The sequence below is a fragment of the Gadus morhua genome, chromosome 6 (assembly GCF_902167405.1).
Source record: "Gadus morhua chromosome 6, gadMor3.0, whole genome shotgun sequence".
NCBI classification, from domain to species: domain Eukaryota; kingdom Metazoa; phylum Chordata; class Actinopteri; order Gadiformes; family Gadidae; genus Gadus; species Gadus morhua.
In genome coordinates, this window is record NC_044053.1 from 20603577 (window position 1) to 20625725 (window position 22149).

Below are 22149 nucleotides of genomic sequence, written 5' to 3' on the forward strand. Positions count from 1 at the left end.
AGCACTGCGTCAGCTTATGGTTTTCCATACTGGGAAAGGAAGGAGAGGGGGGTGGGTGGGGGTCTGGGGTCTGAAGAGGCCACCCTCAACGAAGCTTTCCACAGCGGTGAGACAGCAGGAAGACGACACATGGGAGGAGAATGTGGTCTATTTACGGAGCCGGAGCCGCTGTCCACCGGTCTGGCTGTGTGAAGTCTTTCCATCGGGTTGGCATCGTTTACAACTTAGATTGGCTGATGACAAGATGTTTGGTTAATTGCGGCGTACGTATTTAATTTCAGCTATTTTGTTCTCCTGTCGTATATTTCTAACATCACTTCAGTCAAATAAACGTTGTGTTGGATGTTTGAGGGTAAATGGTGTGGAAAGTTTTGCTTTGTCTTGTCCTCAGAGAGGTCTTTAATTCTTCTATCCATCTCAGAGGAAAAACCTCCAGGACACTCCTGGAGATAAATGGCTTCCTCTCTCCCTCCCAAAGCCTCTCTGTCTTTGTAGGCGGAAAAAAGGGATTTGTAGCATTTAACTGTGATCGTTGAAACATCCAGTTCATTTCATGTCAGTTTATTGTCTGACAAACGTTAACATTGTTGCACGTGGTGGTTTTAGATTACATACCAAGGTCACTACGTTTTGTTGATTATCATTTGTGTCTTTTGCAGCGTACCATCTGTCCTGGTTGGATCAACATGAACACTTTGGCAGTAGCTTGGACATACTACTATACTGCTACTCTACAATTAGCGAAGGTGCATCACAATAGGGTTAGCATATTTACATTTGATAGAGAATACCTGTCTCTATGAGTTTTATGCACCCTTTTCCACTCTGTTGTCTGATGTGACTGAGCTGTCTGGTTCTGGATCGTCTCTGTAAGCAAAGCCGAGAGCTCAGGGCTCGTTGTGAGACAATGTAGCATCACTCGGCGAGATTCAACCTTCGTTCAAATACATAAAGCATACCGTTTGTTCAACAGAAGATTATGATCACTCAGCACGTCCTGCACTAGAGGTGCACAGTGTGTAAGCAATGCACTTTAGCTCTCTCCATTTTGGCTCCTAGCTAGTGCAGCAGTGTCTCCATCGTCCCGCTATATAAGTTCCAGTTGCCTTCTGGAAAACTCATGGGCCCAGAGGAACAAAGGGAGTTTCTGCTGTGAGCGGAAGGGGTTGCTTCATAGCTGAGGTTTTACAAGGCAGTCAAATGTCATCTGCCATTCTGTTCCGCCGTCCCCAATCCTACTTTGTGGTCGGTACGTGATAAATCACATTCCGTCTCTGTCCCTCTGTGATCCACGTGGACCAACTCCTTAGACAGAGCAAAAAATCTAAGTGTGACTAATCGCTCCTCTGGTAATTGTCTTTATGAGGATATCCTCTGTGTAACCACAGCTTGAGCTGTAGGGCCTCTTGGCCCTCATTCCTAACTGGTCAGCCAACCAGTTGGTGAGTTGGTATTACCTTGACCCACGTCTGACAGACCTAAGAGTAGTAGTCGAAAAAAATGTAGTAGTCAATTTACACAAAATCTTCCTATTATAATGGATAATCGATATTGAGGCATATCCTACAGTCCGTCTATTCATTCCTTCATATATCTACTCATCAATCCATTCAATCACCCATCTATGCCCTCATCCATCCATAGGTCAACCCATATATTCATCCAACTCATTCATCCAACCATCCATCTATCGATTCATCCATCCGTTCAACCATGAATGTGTGGATTCATTAATCCTACCATCTATGTATTCATTAATACACCCATTCAGCCACCCATCCATCAATCCAACCATTCATCTACACATTCAAACATTCATCAATTCATCCATCCATCCATCAATTCATCTAAGATCCTATCCACCCATTCATTCACCAATCCATATATTCATCTATTTATCCATTCATGTATCCATCTATCCACTAATTCATCCACCCATCAATTATTTTATCTATTTACCCATCTATTTATCCATATATCAACTCATCCATTCATCCATCCATTTACTCATCCCTTCATCTATCTATCCATTCATCCATCATCTCATCCATCCATCAATCTATCTAACCACGTTTATCCCCACCAGATCTGGTTCCCAGGATAAGCCCTAGACTGACCTTAATTGACTGCACCATCTGAGGATGACCATCTTGAAATAAGTAAACATGAGGCATAATCATCTCCTTGTTTGGTTTTTAAAATGTTCTGGGCAAAATGACAAGCAACACTGAGCTACTTAGAGGAAACCATTCCTTGGAAATATGTATTTGGTAAATATGTATTTCCAGCTGCTTAACAAGAATGAGAGTGAAGCACTTCAAGTTATTAAGTCAGTAACTTTGTAAGTGACTCCTAAAGGTCAGAATGGGAACAGCTATAGAAATGTGACATTTAGTTATGCACCATAAGCTTTTGTGTGGTGTCTAACATACTACTTATATACTGAAAGGGAGAGTCAATGTCAGTAAGGTTATTAAGATAAGTTATGTTTGAACCTTGAACATCAGGTCAATTGTGTATCAGAAAACGTCACATTAGAGCAGAGACCAAGCTGTACATGTTTTATTGCAACTTAATAGCGATACATGATAGATTTTGTTACATTATATTACAAGTATCTTTTTATGTACAGACACACGGTGTTGGATCAATCGACATCAACAGACAACTGAATTTTTTACAGTAAACACAGTCCTTGGTTCATACAGGCAAAACAGCACCTGTCCAGGCAATTGAAGTTCAAAAGGTTTAATTTGAAGGACATCTGTCAAATGGTTTATCATCCAAAGCATATGGTGTGTGTGTGTGTGATATTTCTGTATTTATTAATCACGCATGAACATTTAAAGTATGGAATTATGTTTTGCAAAAACTGGCATGGTTTGATGCCAGGTAAGGGACAATTTAAACACTTAATATACAAGTCTGGTCATAATATAAACACCTGTATTTAAATCCAACAAAACATTAGTATATTCCTATAAAATGCACACCTGAAGTTTTCTTCAAACAAAGTCACTGGATTGTGATTCCTGTGTCTACCGTTTCCTGGATTTCTCTACCGTTAATCCTAGGTATTTTCAGATTCTAACAGCAAATCAAGAATGTAACTTTTTCAGATTTTCTGCCGAAAACACAGCGCAGGGGAAAGCACCATCTATTACAAGCAACAGATTATCATGTGACAGTGTACCTCTAGCAAACTGTTGAGCCATGAGTATGTGTCTTATATTGAATCTAATGCTGGTAGTAAAAAATAACTAAAGAGAATGAAAGTGCAATTATTTTGGAGTGGCGGCACTGGGACGCCCGACCAGACTGGCCTCAATGAGCAGGCCATCCTGTTGCTTAATTATTGCACATTCTTTTCCATTTTTACCCTCTTTATGATCTGGCTTCGTTATATAGTTCCATCTGGTTCAAAACGGTTGATTTTTATTAGGATCTGTATGAATACAAAGAAAGGTGTCTCAGACTGCACTGGGCAGTAAGTGTTCTCTCTGCTGGCTAGTGGAAGGTGTTGGGGTTAGGTCTGATCATCATCACTACTTTCTTAAGGGAATAAGCTCCGCCTCTGAACTCAGCCCAGTAGACTCCGTCTTGGTAGCGACTGCGGTAATGTCCACCCCGGTACCAGACGCCATTCAGGTTGGAGTGAGCGCAGGAGTTGTACCACCAGCCTCCCTTCTGATAGTGGGCACAATTACCTAGGAGATAGAAATGGTTTGTATTATTGGCAAGGCAAGGCAAGGCAACTTTGTTCATGTAGCACTTTTCATACACAAGGCGGACTCAAAGTTCTACACATATAAACATTGTCATACAATAAAATAAAATAATAGATAGCCTAAGTAAAAGAAAACATATGCAAAAAATGAGTAAAATAGATCAGCATTTTAGAAAGTGCATTGTATTTAAGATCAGATCAACATACTCTCTGGTACCCACGTCGGGACTCCAATCCGACCTAGAGGAACTTGGTCCTTTCTTTGGAACTCCAACCCGCATTCTAGGACTCTAACCCAGACAGAACTCGGGTCTCAAACACTTCACCTCATAGTGACCAGTTGCCTTCTCCAATTCATCTCTCTTTTTGTTGCACTGCTTACACTGAGACAATGGTAACAACCCGATTGCCTTTCTCTGGGACTCCAACCCGACCTAAAGGAACTTGGTCCTTTCTCTGGGACTCCAACCCGATCTAAAGGAACTTGGTCCTTTCTCTGGGACTCCAATCCAACCTAAAGGAACTTGGTCCTTTCTCTGGGACTCCAACCCGACCTGAGGGAACTTGGTAGTTTCTCTGGGACTCCAACCCAGATTCTAGGACTCTAACCCAGACAGAACTTGGGTCTCAAACCCTTATCCTTTATCTCTGGTATCAGATCATGTATCATGTAAAATAGAAAATAAAGTCAAAGTTAAAAAGGCATTTTAGTAATAAAATAGCAATGTATTCAAGATTTAGCAGAAAGCTAAAGCAAACATAAAAGTCTTCAGTCTTGTTTAAAGGTGTTCAGAGTTGGGTCAAGTCTTAAATCCTGAGGGAGTTTATTTCAGCTATTTGTTGCATAGTAACTAAATCCTGCTTTCCCATGTTTCGCATTTACTCTGGGGATAATTAACAGATTAGTCTCAGAAGATCTTAGTGGTCTAGAAGGCTTATCTAGTGGAAGCATATCATTTAAATAGTTTGGCCCTAAACCATGTAGGGATTTATAGGTTAGCAACATGATTTTATAATCAATTCTCTGACCTACAGGAAGCCAATGTAATTATAATGACAATGACGGAGATATAAAAGTCCTATCTAGCTGGCAGAGTATAATCTTCCAGGGTTAGTAGTTTGATTCCCACTGGGGACTCCAAGTCTGCCCCTATCACATTGTACGGTGAATTTGGGTGAGGGCTTCCAAATTGCATGTGTTATAATTATATTCATTATAATTATTAGTTCTATTGCATCCTTTGTTCAGTTCACAATTCACACGCACAAAAACGTAACACACAGTGCAACACGTACACTTTCAGCCCTCAAGTCAAACCATGAGGTGCGGAGCTATTGATGCTGTTATACCGCAACTATCACAGTATAGCCCTGCGGCCCCCCATACCTGTGTACACATCGTGGTCCCGGTCCAACGTGGTGAACTGCTTCCCGTTGTGCCAGGTGAGGGAGTCGCCAGCATTTCCGTGGTAACGTCCCACCCGGAGCTTGTAGAAGTCGGCTTCGGGCTCCAGCCTGAAGCTGGCGTACTCGGCGAACACCTTCTTCCCTGACCAGTCCTCCAGTGTGACCAGCAGCTTGTAGTTGGCCTGGTTGGTCAGCCAGTAGATGTTCTCCAGACCCAGCCAGTACTCTCCATCGATGTTACCAAAGCCTTGCTGTGGAGTGGAGGACACGGCAGGGCCGTCAGGGAACCAGGCAGACATCCCTTTCAATTACTGGTCTGTGAGAAATGTGTGTGTGAGTGGTTTGGGCCATCTATAGGGAATGATTTGTTCCATTCTACACAGATGATTATAGGTTTGGGATTTTCCTCTGCTGTTGTTTATTATCAGGGCACATTAAAATAAACAGAGCGTGACTCTAGTTTATGGTGAGCGTTTTTCCACTATTATCCAGTTAAAAAGTACCAGGGGGTTCATTTGAGAGCATAAGGCCAAGGATGAAGACAGCACTGTGTTATCGTTATACTATAAGGTCATTTGTAGTGAACTGGTTTCCTATTAGCACTACATGTAACTTGATTGAAGTTCAACGTAATCTTTCAAAATTATTCAGATTTATCGTAAATATGTTTACTATGTGACAGCAGAAATGATTTGCCTGCCAACATAATATTCACTGTTAGAAAATGCCCCATAAAAAAAATTGGTCTCACTGGAAGCAGACCACTAACTGTTATTTAAAAACCTCACAAAACAACCAACACAATTGGCTGTTCGAAAGGGCATATTCTCAACAATGGTTCTCTTCTACCAAATAGGCTGACTTTCAGAAAAAAAAAACATTCACCTCGTATGGTGAGCAGGTTTAAAAGAGAATGAGTCTCCCCAATAACAGCTTCAGCGCTACATTGTTGGTTTTGATCTGTGTTTTTACGTGTTTATGATTATATTATTAAGCAGCACAATAACATAATTATACGGGCTGTTTAACTTAATGGCTTGAGAGACTGCAGTAAAGTTCACATTCATATGTCTTCACTTAGACACCGTTCAGGATCCAGTGGATGAGAGAATGCCGTGGCCTGGCCTTGACTCTACATCTATTATCTCAAGAGGAGTTAGCGCGTGTCATTTCTGAACACATTCAAAACAAACGTGTTGGCGGCTGATTGCTGTCATGAATGAGGTCAGGGAGCCAACGGTTGGGGCCACTCTGCGAGGGTCACATTCGATGCCCTCCAACCTCAACAATCGCTGATTCATTTTCCCCCAGGTCTGGTAAGTCTCAACCCAACCCTCTGCTAAAGCAAACTGTGTTCCTACCCAAACTATGGAGTCTTTGACTGGGGGGGGGGTGTTCACAACAGCTCACAAACCTTGTACGTTTCCCAGTTCCGGAAGAAGTTGACGGAGCCATCCACCCTCCTCTGGATCACGGTCCAGCCCCCCGGGTCGTGCCTCTGGTCGCACCACACCTGCATGAGGCGGTTGGCGTTCTCTGGCTTCACCAGGTACATGCCGCTGGTGCTGTGGCCGTCCTCCAGGGCTTGCAGACAGTCCTTCCATGGGCCTGAATCAGGGAGCGGGTGAAGGGGAGACACCATGCAAAAATCATTTACTTAGACATCTGTTTATGCTGCATACATTAAAGGATATCCTGCCAGTTAGAGGAGGAGAGGAGGAATCACCCATTTGGTGGATGTTTGGATTTGAGCTCAGTCTAGGGAATCCCGTATTCCAGCATGGTAGACTCTTAGTATAATAGCAGCCGAGTTGATTTTGGCAGTCGGGCTCGAGGTCGAAAATGGCTACTGTCTGTTTAGCCAAAAGTAACACTAGCATGCGGGCATTTGATATCCTGATCAGTCAATGGGAAACAGTAGCAGGGCTTAGACCAACAAGTGCATTTGATGTATTATTCTTTTTTTCTCTTTTCCTTTATACTACACCATTATTTTTTTCAACCATATTCCTTGTTTTCCGGTCAATAAATCAGCATTTAACTAAATAATAACAAATATTACGACGAAATAAACTAATCACATTTCATGATGTTTTTCCACTCACTCAAACCAAACGACAATATGTTTAATGTTGCACTAATTGCCGGCAGGGCAGCTGTTGGCTTTGACCAACGACACCTGCAGACACACCACGTTGCAATTGTGTTGTTGAATTTGTTAAACCAGTGGAGGAACAAAGTTCATGCTGAATTCTGCAGATGCTTGGTTGAGATCACATGGCTTCTCGGTACAAGTCTTTCCATATGATTGGAACATTGCCTCCACCCCATTTAAGTTTCCAACTCTGTAGATATGGAAAAAGCACTCTAATAGGACCACTGGCTCCGCATCTCCAACTGGCTGTGAAAGTGTTTAACTTTTCAAGATTTCTCACTTTTACCCAACTGACTCTATCTTCAAAGTAGTCATATCACAGTCGGGGCATATGTGATACATTAGGGGTAATAACAGATGTGGGTGGTTTGAATAGTCAAAAATACTATACTCCAAAAATCACCAATACAGTTACAGTTAGGAACATAAAGGGCAATTCATCCAACAAATTGTCATGTTAAGTAGTTGTGTGGAGTTGGTATAATCCGAGAACATATTTTTGGATTCTAACTCACTACTCAGGGTTCCAATGCGTCTTAAAAAGTTGTTTTCCAGTGATAGAAAACATGTGAAAGATGTCCAAATTGATGGATTGTCCGGGAAAAAGCTGGAACATCTCAACGAAAATTTGGAAGTTATGCTACCAAACATATTTCATTTTTGTGTGGGCTCTGTTCAGTCACCAACTAAAGGTTGTTCAAGGCCATCCTCGTATGATACGTAACAGATTATCCATGCAAATGAAACATCCCTCAATGACTCACGGTGTCTCCACTCGTCGCCATCCTTCCCTTTTTTATTTCTGCGTGAGGCAGCAAAGATGATGGCGAGGTGAGCCTTCTGTCTAGTGTTTGGCGGCAAATTATATATCAACATGTATCAACAACGCTTGACAACCTATAACCGGTGATTTTATTTAATCGTACACATCTTCAGGAAGGACAGATGTATTTTAAATAGGTAATGCAGACAGGTCAGTCACATTCAGGCCCGGTGCTCTGAGGCCATGATGACAAAACTTTAGTTGGATCACAGTTGTCTAATTTATACTAATAAATTGTCATTCTATAGAGATTCGCCTGACTTCAACTGACTGTACAGGCAGTGAAATATGAACCTCTATGAACACGGCAAAGTTATGGAAAATGTCCTGGAACATAAAAAATACATAAAGAATTATAATCTAAATGGAGTGGGAACCCTGTTATTGGCCTGCCATCTCTACACAGAGATGAGTGTCTTTGATTAAGCATCAAGCCCAAGGTCTGCCCGGTCGTGTTCTGTTATGCCTGATAATGTATCCTGCCTCGCTGGAACATTTGACTGATTCATCGTGTGGTGGAACTGGAAAGAATGACCTCACACAGACCATGTTTCTCTATCTGTTCGTGCTCTGCCCCCCCCCCCCCCCCCCCCCCCTCCCCTTGATTCCCGCCTACTCTGCCACTCTCCCTGTTTGCTCCTCCTGCACACTCCATTCATTCCGTACAATGGATCTCTTACTCATAATGTCCAAGGATTTGTGTTACTTTAAGGGTGTAAATTGCGTGACTGTGCGCAGGAAACCACTTGCATCCATGCAAATATTCCCCACAAAGGCTACCGTTCACATGCGGGCCCAGGGCAAAAGGCGAGCGGTCGCACCAAATGTCAATGGAAAAAGCGTGAAGTGGGCACGAAGTCGCACCCTGATTGGTGTGGTCCAATCCCTTTCTTTAAAACGGAGGCTGGTGTTGCTAAAATGCACAAGCTGAAAAGGCTATTCTCTACACTTGACAACCAAAGGACAAAGGACTGTTCAGAGGTGTTTTTACTCTTAATCGTCAAGTAACATGTGTTTTAAAGATCAACTTGGCTTAAGCTTATCAAGCGACATTTTTTAAACACATACCTTTGTGTTTGCGCCAAGACTATTTTTGCTCTGGGAGTGTGTGGGGTATATTATATACATTTACAACGAATAGCACAATTTCCCACTGTAATGTCAATATAAGTGCTTCCATTCTGCTACTGGCTCAACCTCTGATTCAAACCTTCGATTGTGGCCTATTCAGTAAGAATCAACCCATAAATGACTGGACTCACTTTTCCCACATAACAAAGGATTATCTTTGTCAGGAAAGAAAACCTGATTTATTTTCATCTGAGACACGACAGACTCACCGGAGGGTTTGTCCGTGGTGGAGGGGCTGTGTGTCCCGCCAGGCATGGTCGGCAGCACCGGCGACTTCTGGTCGCTCTGGATCTCGTTGGTGATCTGGTTGTTGAGCCGTGGTGCGACGGGGGGCTGGAAGGGCCTGTTGAGCGGTGGGGCCGCCGGTGGCGGCTGCGGCCGAGGCTGTGGCCGAGGCTGGGGCTGAGGAACCGGCTGGGGTCGGGGGACGGACCGGGGCATGGGGCGACTCTGGCAGTGCTCCTCCAGCAGGACGATGAGGGCAGACTGGTTGTTGGCTAAGGAGGCCAGGTGCTGGTACTTGTGCTCCAGGTCTTTGTACCGGCTGGTGAGCAGTTGCATCTCAGAGGTCTGATTCAGGATTTTGTTCTCCATCTGAGCCAGCTCCAGGGCATTGTCTCTCTTCCTGATGATCTCGTGGAGCAGCTGCATGTACAGCTGAGTGACTCTGGAGTTCATGTTGCGGCTCTCCTTCCTCAGCAGTTTGACCTCGTTCACGATGCCGCCATCCACCTCCACCAGCTGCTGCAGGGTCTCGATCTGCCTCTTCTGCTTCAGCAGCTCCACGTTCAGCAGCTCGAGTTCCTGCTTGTTCACCCGGTTCTCCTGCAGGCCCTCGGGATCCTTGGAGTTGACACAAATGGCCCCGGTGACCTTCTGCTGGGGCACGATGAACGTGTAGGAGCACTTGTCCTGCTGCGGGTCGGGAGCGGCCCGTTTGCTCCTCCCCGCATACAGGAACTCCCTCTCGAGGCCCTCGTCGCTGCTCTCAAACTCCTGGGCCTTCTGCGGTCCACCAGCAGCGTGGCCGGTGGTCGGACCACCATCGGGGGGGCTCCCCTGAATGTTCTCTGCTCCGCTGGCCAGTCCATACACGAGAAGGAGCCCCAGCAGCACCACCGAAGGGGGCTCCATGAGAGAGGTTCAAACTCACCAAAGCCTGAGGAAGATTTAAGAAGACGTTACGACATTGTAGGAACAAGGGACAGATTGATGTCTGGAGTGATTACCAATTGACTTATTATTGTCTGCTAAGTTGAGCCGTCACAGTGTCTCCCGGTACGTAGCCGAGATATTTTGCCAGAACTGTTCTGACCTTGCGGAATCAAAACCTATTCTTACTATTGTGGTTTAGGAAACTCCTTCAGAACTTGGCTGCAGATTCGCTCTGACAGGACGTCAATGGAGTCCCTTCACAGTTGGGGTGTTTTAGCCCAGAAGCAGCCCTTTTCCCCCAGGACGCCCTGGTTTGAGCCTCAGTAACCTCACAGATGTAGGAAGGCGCACTGCTCAGGGAGTTTTAGCTTTTTGTCCAGGCGAGCCCTACTCATTACAACTCTCCACTGCGGCTGGCTGTTAAAGCTACTGGAGAATACGGGCCGTTGAACAGTTCAGTGCTGAAACCAGACACACAGCCAATGCACGCACCAACAGATGCTGTGTCTTAAAATGCTGCAGTAAATCCAGCACCTCATTGCTAAGGAACGGAATATTTGTAATGTAGACATGAGACAACGTCATGTTTACTACCCGGCAAGTTTGGTCATTAATAAAGACGTATTTGTGACCTGATGCTGCCAAGCTAGTCCAGTAGTCCACCTCTCTTCAAGTGTATTCAAGAGGGGATGTTTGAAAGCTGCAAATCTTCCTTCACTCCTCCAAAGTCAAATATTTTCTTTATCTAATGATGAGCTCAGCTCCCTAGTGGCAGTTTGTAGTGAGTCTGTTCCTTCACTGTCGACGTGATTCTGTTTAGCTTAGCCAGTGGTCTTGGCCCGGGTTCCCCCTTTGGGTAAATACCGCTGTTAGGCCATAACACATGAAAACACTCCTATTTGTGCTCTTCCACAGGTCAGGGCATCTTTGCTCATGGAAAATGTAATGAAATTAAACGAAAAAATAAACTAAGAAGACACTAGAAAATGTGGCTGAACATAGTTCAGCTTTGGTTATCAATTGTGTTACATCACATATAAGCAATGGCCCTGACCAAATGAGGTAAACAAGTCCATCCACACAAAGATAGCGAGACGGACAGAGAAGAAGAGAGACGGACAGAAGGGATTGACAGCCAGACAGACGGACTGTCGGCAGGGTTTGATTCTGGTATTATTAGAAGTGACGGGGGCTATGTGGGGTCGGGCCGGGGGGAAGGGGCGCTGTGTCCAGAGGAGAATGTGACTTCTGTGTAAGGATAGCAAGGGGCTTTAACCCCAGGGGTCAGTCATTGAAAAATGCTGCAGATTGGATTACAGTGGAGCCCAGCGGAACACCTCTGCACCGCCAGCAAGAGGCACCCATCCGATCAAAACGCATTGCATGAATGTTTCTATTGGCCCTGGATTGAGAGTTGAAGAAACATGCAAGGGTCATTCACCAGTCTTAAAGCTTAATCTCTCTCTCTCTCTCTCTCTCTCTCTCTCTCTCTCTCTCTCTCTCTCTCTCTCTCTCTCTCTCTCTCTCTCTCTCTCTCTCTCTCTCTCTCTCTCCCTCTGTCTCTGTCTCTCTCTCTCTCTCTCTCTCTCTCTCTCTCTCTCTCTCTCTCTCTCTCTCTCTCTCTCTCTCTCTCTCTCTCTCTCTCTCTCTCTCTCTCTCCCTCCCTCTCCCCCTCTCTCTGAATAAACTCCAGGAACAGATAACCTAGTGTGTGATGCCCACCTCAGGAGCGGTACGGAGCAGGATTGTTTTCGCCTTGGTGTGTAACTCTGGGCTCTCTGCCAGTACATTGGGCTGACGTGGGAGGAGAGAGGTGAGTTTCTCTCCCCAAAAACATGACCCAGTGAGCCTTTAAACTGTTGGCTCTGTGCTGCAAGATTACTGTGTGTAAACACACTCTGATCACCGGGAAGGCTTAAGTCCATTACCGTGATCAGTAGAAGGTTACTTTATTTTGCTCCATCATCCATGTTGGAAAACCATTTCCATTTAACATTATCAGTCATCCTTTCACGTTCACCCTTAAACCCTTTGAGTTTACAGTTGAACACATGTGAAAAATTCATATTTGATTCAGAAGATCATCACATTTTTGCATTCAATGAATGTTTGGAACATAAGTTATTCCAGTTTTCTCCAATCCTGCAAAATTCTGTTCGCCATTTTTCCGTACTTGAATTATGTTTTATTGTAATGTTATTTTCATTGTTTGTGAAATGCTGATTATTTTCCAGGGTGGATATCATACACCCAATGATTTTTTTATGAAAAACAAGTCTAAACTCTGTTTTGCATTAGCTGAGGAATTTCTTTGTCTTTCAATACAGTAATTTGGAGCGAGGTCTCTCATTGTCCTAATACCACCAACAACGTCGGCACGCATGACATCACCACTCGCTGACTGATGCGCACGTGCAGAACTTTGAACAGCGCTTGAGTTAGAGCTACACTGTCAAGCGGAGCCAGCCCTGTTTTCCACCTCATTATTTCTCTATAGCGTCTTTAGTGCAGCTCACAATCGTTTACTTTTATATTACGCCACAATAAAAGCCCCACCGCTGGCTGCTAGGGCATTGTTACAGACAGGATTCAGTGTGTCTAAAACATGCTGTGTGACTCAGCCTTCCTGCGGAGGTGGTTAATCTTGAATCCCTCGGGCTTCATGCCTGGGTTACTGTTTATAAGTGTGGGGTGTGTGTGTGCATGTGTGTGTGTGTTTGTGTGTGTGCATGCACACGCACAAGTGTGTGTGTATGTATGTGCGCTGTAAGTGCGTTTTCCCTCGGATTCCCTGTTAATGTGCGCCCGTCAAATAACAGCACTTCTCGTGCTCAGACTCCCAGGGACCTGAGAGAGTCCCATCTGCCCAGGAGTCGATGCTCTGTCATTAAGCCAGCCACATTCAGCCACAGGGAACAGCAACCAACCCCCCCTCCATCTCCCCCTGTCCGCCTAGTCTAGTCTTAAATCCCCCCCCCCACTCCCGGCCATTACTGTGTTGACATCGGTGTGTTTTAACGAGCAGCCAGGAGCCGGACCGCAACAAGAGGTGGTTGAGTCGCTCTGTGCTCATGAGCTGTAAAGCACTGGACACCACCGGAGCCATTGATGGCGTTCACACATTCACATTGAGTTGCGGGGAGGGAGGTTAACAATGCCATACAGAGGGGCGCGCTCGGCTGGACAACGTGAATGATTTGTAATTTAGCGGTGCGTTGAGGATGTCTTCCTGCCCGCTGTGTCAATTTAATTGTCCCTTCTTGGTTCTGTTATTAATGCGCACCACATGCTAATTAGATGTTGGGCAAACCCACTGTGTCAGCCTGGCTGATGTCTCTCTCTCTCTTGCTCACTCTCTTCCCTGCACCCCTCTCACAGAGCCAGGGCCTGTCAGCATTCCTGGCATTCTCCCTTAGCTCATTAGAGCCGGCCGGCCCCCAGACACACATGGGAAGTCAACGGTCGGTGGCCGGGCAGCACGAGACGGAGCCATTGGCTGGACATAGTAGTAGCCAAGCATAGCCGGCCTTCCTTGACCTCCCCTCCACCTCCCACCCACAGTGGCTACCAGGCAAGATCTACTGACCCAATTATGTCCTACTGCAATTAGCTAGCAGGTAGCGATGTAGAGATAGGCAGATTCAGGGAGATACAGAGAGAGTGAGAAATAGAGAGCGAGAGAGAGAGAAAAGTAAACACCGTCAGACAGGCTTTTTAACTGCATGTTCAAATGAGCGCTTGATGATCTGTGGATGCAGGGCAGAGCTGCCTGCACGACACCAAGTTTGTGTTGGATCAGAGTCCAATTCAATCTGCTCCCGTCAATTGGAGCTATTGCGTTACCTTGGGAGTGACCTCATTCTTTCCTCAAGCGTGTAATCCTCGGGTTATAACCACTAACATGACATCCAGGGCACGGTAGATCTCAGACTCCTACTCTGTGTACTGGAGCCAGCAAGTCTATTTTGCCATTGCTCATGTGGAGGTTTTTGTCCACCTTTAGGTTTCATATTTTTTCATCCTACTAATACACGTGCGCGAACACACACACACACACACACACACACACACACACACACACACACACACACACACACACACACACACACACACACACACACACACACACACGTGGCTAAACGTTGGTGATCTGAGAAAGGGTAACGCAGGGAGTCACATGGAACTGTTTTCAGTACTCTCCTAAAGTTCCACCTCAAAGCCCCCTTATCCAAATATTGCCTCGGCAACAGAAACAAAGCTCAGATTCAGCAGCGCTCTTCCCTGTGCTCCGGACCCCAGGGGACATCCTGGAAGCACAAGCAGCACTTCCACACAGCAAGGCTCCAGCTGTTTATCTGCGTGTCTCTTTGGGTTATACTCTGCCTGTAAAAGAGCTTAGATGACTTCACAAGAACGCTCGGTCCTTGGCCGGTCGTGAGTCAAGGTTTAGGACCTTGTGACACTAGGACATTGTCTCCTCTTTTCTTCAGTTGGCTGATATCTTGACAAGTGTCTTATCAGTTAACAAATATTTATCCCCAACGGGAGCCCACTCAGCAGCCTTAACGACCAGCTTGCCTGCCTCTCTGTCTCTAACGTGTCAAAACTCTAATTAAAGTCATTTAAACGTCCCAACCTTCGGCGCTGAACTTCTCCCGGGAAGACAAATGATGATTGCTAAACCCCAAATACCAGAAAATCATTATCATGGCAATTATACATGAAGCCGCCACACTTGAAAATGTCTAGCCTCCAGCAAAACAATGTAATAAAATACAGCATTACAAGTTAATTGCACTGCAATTATTTAAGACATCTACAGAGCTATTGATTTGAAAGTCGTTCACTCCAAGAAAGTTTCAATAGTGTCAAACTATTACATTTACAAATTGACACCCCATTCATGTAATGACTAGACAGAAAGTTAGAGAAACACAATGCTCACGGGATAATAGTAGAGTTGCGATCAGGTTGCTTCAGTATCCTTTCCCTCTTGGAAGAGCTGATTGAAGTTTTCCCTGGTTCAAAGTCATCCCAAATGTGAAAAACCACTGTGTTGAGGTTGCCTCTCTCTCTCCCTTTCTCTCTCTCTCTCTCTCTCTCTTTCTCTCTCTCTCTCTCGCTCTCTCCTTGGTGCTCTCCTTCCAGTTGTCTTTCGTTCGCCGCCGTTCTCTGACTCACTACTGCTTGTCACCTGAGTGCATGCTACTGATGGTGTTTAAAAGTCTGTGATTAAAAAGACAACCTAAACAGAAGTTGGCTCTTCCTTGGAATTTCCTCCGGAAACATTGAGTACAAAGTTTAGAAAAATCCACTTTCAATCTGCCAAAAAACAAGAAAGACGTGTAAAAAAACACGACACAATGGATGCGTTGAGTTTGTTGTCGTCTGTAGTTTCCTGTCAGATTGAAGGAGCCCCGGGTAGACCGTGTCCTCCCTTATGCCAGGCAGAAGTCACTTTCAGAAGGATTGGATCCATCACCTCTGCCTCATGATGTCTCTCTCTCTCTCTCTCTCTCTCTCTCTCTCTCTCTCTCTCTCTCTCTCTCTCTCTCTCTCTCTCTCTCTCTCTCTCTCTCTCTCTCTCTCTCTCTGTCTCTCTCTGTCTCTCTCTCTCTCTCTCTCTCTCTCTCTTTCTCTCTGCTGTGTACTTCTAAATGACGTTGGATCCTCTGGCACACTGTTTCAGCAGGCGTACAATTTGCACTCAGGGCCTGCCCCCTTTCTTCCTCAAATTGAACACATTCTTATTTAAAGCAACAGATCACCCTTCCCTCCTCCTCCTTCCCCTCCTCCCCCTCATCCTCCTTCCCCCTGGTACAAAGAGGTCTGCAAGCATGCACATGACACAAGTCCTACACACACACACACACACACACACACACACACACACAGACACACACACACACACCCAGGCACACCCTGAAAACACACACATGGACACAAGCTTACACACCCTACTCAGGTTTCCGTGCCCCTGCCCCCTCTGTCCACTGGTATTTCACCACCACCTATTTGTGGCTCCGGACTGGAGCTCATTGTAGTGAGTCAGTGGTGGGTGTCCCAGTGATCAACTCCTAATTGGCCTTGAATGAAAGTGTGATTCCCCCCCACCTCCTCAGCCCATGAACGCTGAGCTGGGGGGAGTGAAGGGGGCAGTGGCACAGAAGAAACACCAAACGCCCCAGGTGCAGGAGTCTGGAGCCATGTTCTGGTCTGGGAGCGAGCAGCAGCTGACCGATGGCTGCGGACGGCTGGAGTCGGAGGTGTGCCCCCCCACTGTGAGCCTGTGCAGGACACAGGTCGTGACTGTTGTGCGTCTGAACATTGGCTTTGTTGTCAACGTCACCGTCACCCCCAGGGTGAGGCTGAGCTCGCTGCTTGAGCACACCAAAGATGTGTCACAGCGGACGAGGTCGCCAGAGTTTTATAAACTTAGACGAGGTAACGTTGGCAACGGCGCTCGGCCTGGCTCCCCTCGAGTTGTTTCTGTGTTGTTTCCTGTTTTGAATCAGAGGCAAAACAAGGCTTTTGTACCTCGATGCCAAATGATGTGGGAGAGGATTTTCCCCTTTCTGCTCTGACTGCAGATCCATTACAAGCTGCCTGAAGAATGCATGTCGCCAAATCAGATTGGATAATTTTATTGTCAAATGTAATCCACCAATCGAATATGCTAAGCAACATTTAAATCTCTCCTACTTTTTCCCAGTTTGTCGATTAATAAGGGAAGTTGATCAATTCAGCATCTATTTCAAAGATGTATGTTATTCGTAAAAATAATAATCAATGCTGGATATGTTTTTGTGTTTTATCAGAATAGACTGGTCCATTATCCCATGACGGAGGCCACTACAATAAATCACAATAAGTCGCATTAAATAAATGGGCTGCAGATGGTGACGGACAGCTGTGTATAGACATAAACTTCTGAGGGAAACACAGGAAGCTAAAATGCCATAAACAGAGCACTCTATTCACTGGCTGCCATCTTGTCATCTCCATGATCACATTTATAAATTTCTTCCAGAAAACATAATAATTAATTTGACGTGAATCATGAATGTGCCTGTGTACTTCTGTCTAGAAGCAGGCTGCTGTGAGGAAAACACCTTGGAGATTTGTGTTGCTCATGCACCAAGTCATGTGATTAGAAGAAGGCACCAGCCAATGTCTGGCTCTCTGAGCCCAAACTGTCCAGGTGTTTTGACTCATAATCATAAGGCTTCAAGAAGCAATGTGTAGGTGTATGTAGGCAGGAGTGTGTGTGTGTGTGTGTGTGTGTGTGTGTGTGTGTGTGTGTGTGTGTGTGTGTGTGTGTGTGTGGTGTGTGTGTGTGTGTGTGTGTGTGTGTGTGTCTGTGTGCGTGTCTGTTTGAGTTTGTGTGTTTGAGTGCATGTTATGTGTGTGTTTGTGTGTGTGTGTGTGTGTGTGTGTGTGTTTGTTTGTGTGTGTTGGTGTGCATGTTTTCTTTGTGTGTGTGTCTGTGTGCTGGTGAGCATGTTGTATTTCTTTGTGTGTGTGTGTGTGTGTGTGTGTTCATAAACATGTTTTGTGTGTGTCTCTCTGTGTGTTTGCTTCAAACAGTACCAAACTTCAATGCCCTCAGGACCGCTGATATCTGCAACCAGCAACGACTCATGGTCCACGTTTACAATATTATATCATGGAGTTATGTTCAGTCATAAAAACTGTCCAAATTTGACTTCTGAAGTGTCTGGAAATTATTAACTGAATTCAAAGAAAGTGCCTGGAGCTATTTGGAGTGTGAGGGCCATGGCTTTTTCTTGTGTTTGTGCTCAGGATATCCCTGGTTAACGGGACATTCCGCTCACATTACCAGTCAATGGAAGCAACTAATTATGATGGCCAAACAACGCAAAATGTAAACACGCTCAGGCTTAGTTCTACAGAAACATCCACAGTGGGCAGACCGGTTGAATCCACCTTTCCCTATACAGCCTGTACCGTATTGATTTGTGTAGAAAGCCTTTGTTTAGGCACCGTGGCGTGGTCATGCCCTGCAGACGAGCCCTGCTTGGCTTTTCCATGATGGAACCGGCGACTCATTGTTGATTGTAAATGGAATGGGTTGAATGTTTCCCCTGGTGCTACAGTAAGAAGCTCCGTCTGGTTTGATGGAAACCACATTCCTGGCAGGAGGTGGAGGACGAAAAGAAAAAGAAAATATCAAAGATTATTTCGCAATCATTTTTAGCAAAAGTGTTGTCATGGACGATGCTCTCAATCCCCGTATCTAAAGATACTGACATGGTCCTGATCAAATCGCATTTTCTTATTATTATGAAGACCATGTTTATTTTATTATCTTTATTTCTTTTTTGGTGTTGGTTTAACTTATTCTGCATGTTGCCCAACGAATCAAACGTCTCACTGCATAGCTGCAATCACCGCTATTCAAATCTCTTTCACGCGCTCCCTTCCATGAAGTTTCCTCAGCCCTCTAGTGCTGCTGCTGTTGCTACTGCAGCAGACATTGCCTGGCTTTCCATCCCCAGCAGGTACAGTAATGCCATCCCATAAAAATTTACAGTTGAGGAAAATGTTACTCCATCATTGACACCTCGACCAGTCAAAGGCGATCTTAAGGTTCCTACAGGCCCACATGAGAGAGATCATGGAAAGTCAGGTTCTCAATGGAAATGTTTGCAGATGTATGGTCTGGGGCATTGGAGAGTGAGAAAGAGTGTGCTGCCGAGAAAGTTGTTCGCCAATTCTCCTTGCAGCCATGACTAGAAGTGACCATATGTCTATGAGGTCAATACTTAATTATAGATGATGGTTAAAGGATGTGTTTGAATTCAATTGTACCTTCTGACATCTGGAAACGGCATGTTTCAGAGTGAGGCATTGGAAAGTCATTTATTTCCCCGTAGTTGTGCTGTCTTTGTGTGTCACTGTGTGGTCATTCCGAGGAAATCGGGCACATATATTTATATTTGGTTATGTGTGAACATTACCTTAAAAAAACAGACATTAAGGGATAATCATTAATTAATAATCAGGATTGTCTGATATCGTTTTACTCATTGTAAAGCCACTTTTATAGATATCGATAATGGGATATTGGTAGTATTTGATTCATGTGGTATTTTTTTAAAAGGGTTAGTGGATACTGGCTCCAGCCCACCTGATTTTCCCGATGCCCTCCAGCTCCTCCTACAACTACCACAAGATCAAGAAGTCTGATTATAACTAAACTGGACTTTCCTTTGAGATAATCCCAAACACACACACTCATGCTCACACAGAAACACACACACACAAACTCTGACAGACAAACAAACACACACACACACACACACACACACACACACACACACACACACACACACACACACACACACACACACACACACACACACACACCCACACACACACACACACGCACACACACTAACTAACAAACACCCTTGCTGCCAAATTCAGGCTGTTGCAAATAGCGCTTCCACGACTACTATTACTAATACGACTACTACTACAATAATAATGACTTCTACGACTAACTACTACTACTTTTACTATTCTTACGTTAAGGTTTATCAAAAGGCCAAATTAACTAAAGGGTAGATAGCCTACTTCTGTAAATTTGGAAAACTTTCAGTTAGAATATGTTTTTCTGGTAAATAAATCAAATCAAATGGTTGCATTTGATTTGATTTGTTCTAGGTATTCTTATTTAACCGTTTTCTACTTTATTACTGACAGATGCGCAACTATAATCAGCTGTGCTTTTTACATATTTGCAGCCCATTGTCTCTTTGCTGCTTTTGTTTTGCCAGGATGAATCTGCCTATGTGGCAATTCTGTGGCCAGTCTGAGGGGGTGGGAGGGCGTGGGTGGGGGTCCCTATAGGAGACCCTTCTTATGATTCCTTCAAGGGTTTTAATGTGTTTTTCTCTTCTCTCTGTTAGAGGTCCCTGGCTAAGGGGAGGGTCTACTCAAGTGGTCTTGTAAAGCCATTTGAGTCCATGACGTATGATGTAGGGATAAAATATATGTGTGTTACACATTTATTGATACTCACACACATGTATAGATAAATCACACCCAATATAAATATCTATATTTATGTGTATCCAAAATTTTGATTCTAATTCTAAGCAAAGGAGTTGAAAAGCCACACCTGGGAGCTGATCATTTTTCCTTGGCTTCCTGCTCATCTGTCTCATTACGTCGCTCCAGTGGAAGCGAATGACCCTCCCCTTTCCTACCGACTGGCCCATCCTAATGAAAGGCTCAATGGATCTTACGAGTCCTCCTTCCTCCCACACACACACACACACACACACACACACACACACACACACACACACACACACACACACACACACACACACACACACACACATCTACACACACACACACACACACACACACACACATAGTAACAGTAGTTACATAGATACTATGTAGGCCGGGTTATGTGTATAGAGGAGTCGATTATGGGTGAACAATAAAATAATGGAAACAAGTACAGCACCACAACGCAACCAGGCCTTGGGACTTGAGTGTTGCCAAAGAAAGGAACCAATCCAAACAAAGCTAAGCTAACAGCTATCAACTGCTGCAAAGCAGACCACAGGTCCACCTCCCTAGCTAAACTAACCCAAAAATAACCCTCCTAACCTAATGTTTCACCCACACCCACGCATACACACACTGGTTTTAGAAGGAGGTATCTGAGCGCGTGACATCAAAACCCCTAGACACGCTAGGGAGACAGCGATGTGTGATGTAGGGCTGTGTAAATAAACTTGACTTGTATAAAGAAGCTGACCCCCATCGACGCTACAAACCATAAAGCTTCTTCGGCCTTCCAGGATCATTTCTGTTGTGATCTTTTGAAATCCCTTGGCCCCAAACTAGTTTGTTTGGACGACGGAGAACAGATTGTCGTAATACGGTTGAGATATAATTCCAATTTTGGAGTCGGTCAGAGTGTGTACCTTCTGGAAGCCCCCCTCCGTTGCCCCCCCCCCCCCCCCCCCCCCCCCCCCCCCACACACACACACACACACCCCTGTATAAACATGGCCATACGCAGGCAGAGTGCATTCTGTCTAAGCAGGCATGATGGATGGTCTCCCCACCAACCTGTGGTGACCCTGTCAACCCTGGCCTACTCTGTTTCTTACATTGAGGGTGTGTTATGCCTGTGTGATTGACAGGGCTGTTATGACAATCCGTTCTGTTATTTTCTGTAATTAATGTGGCTAGGGTTTTGGGATTAGGACTTGATTGCTTTGTTCTAGCTACCGTCGCATGGAAACATACAATAATTCCGATGCGGCATTGAAGGATGAATTAACAAGTGCAAATATTTTCCGAGCGATCGGGCCGGAAAGACATGGAAAGAACTCGGCAGGGTTTGTGATTCCTGGGCGACGCTCCCCAGGCCTGTACACTTGCTTCCGTGCCTGGTGGCTGGACCTACAAGTGCTGTTCTGTTGAAAGGAAAGTCAGGGAGTTTTATTATGGTGGTGGAAAGAATTGAGCTGGTGCATGGATTTTGTCAAAATCACCCCAGCGGTTGCAAAAGCCATCAAATGCACACCGGTGAAAAATGGGGAACGTGTGAGAATAAACAGGAAAGGGATGTCACTCAGTGGGCTGTTTCAAACGAATAGTGGTGTGTGAACACACGCTTCTAGTGCTCCTATACCAAAATGATGTTTACCACGTAATCACTCATGATGTGAGAAAGCGCTGGACATTTTCAACAGCGTC

The 22149-nt window shown here is 45.0% G+C and overlaps 1 protein-coding gene across 2 annotated transcripts; it reads right to left on the reverse strand.

Annotated features, from left to right (window-relative positions):
• Window positions 1–2546: 2546 nt before the first annotated feature.
• angptl2b (angiopoietin-like 2b) lies at window positions 2547–15961 on the reverse strand. 2 transcript variants are annotated; one of them, XM_030359284.1, is made up of 5 exons: window positions 15644–15961; window positions 9453–10402; window positions 6549–6742; window positions 5115–5385; window positions 2547–3707 (listed from the first exon to the last, which is right to left on the reverse strand). In XM_030359284.1, exons 2-5 carry the CDS (start codon window positions 10375–10377, stop codon window positions 3508–3510), a joined length of 1590 nt encoding a protein of 529 aa, XP_030215144.1. In that variant the 5' UTR covers window positions 10378–10402; window positions 15644–15961; the 3' UTR covers window positions 2547–3507. The 2 variants fall into 2 exon arrangements, with proteins under 2 accessions (XP_030215144.1, XP_030215143.1); XM_030359283.1 differs by having other exon boundaries at window positions 15344–15960.
• Between the last annotated feature and the right edge of the window lie 6188 nt (window positions 15962–22149).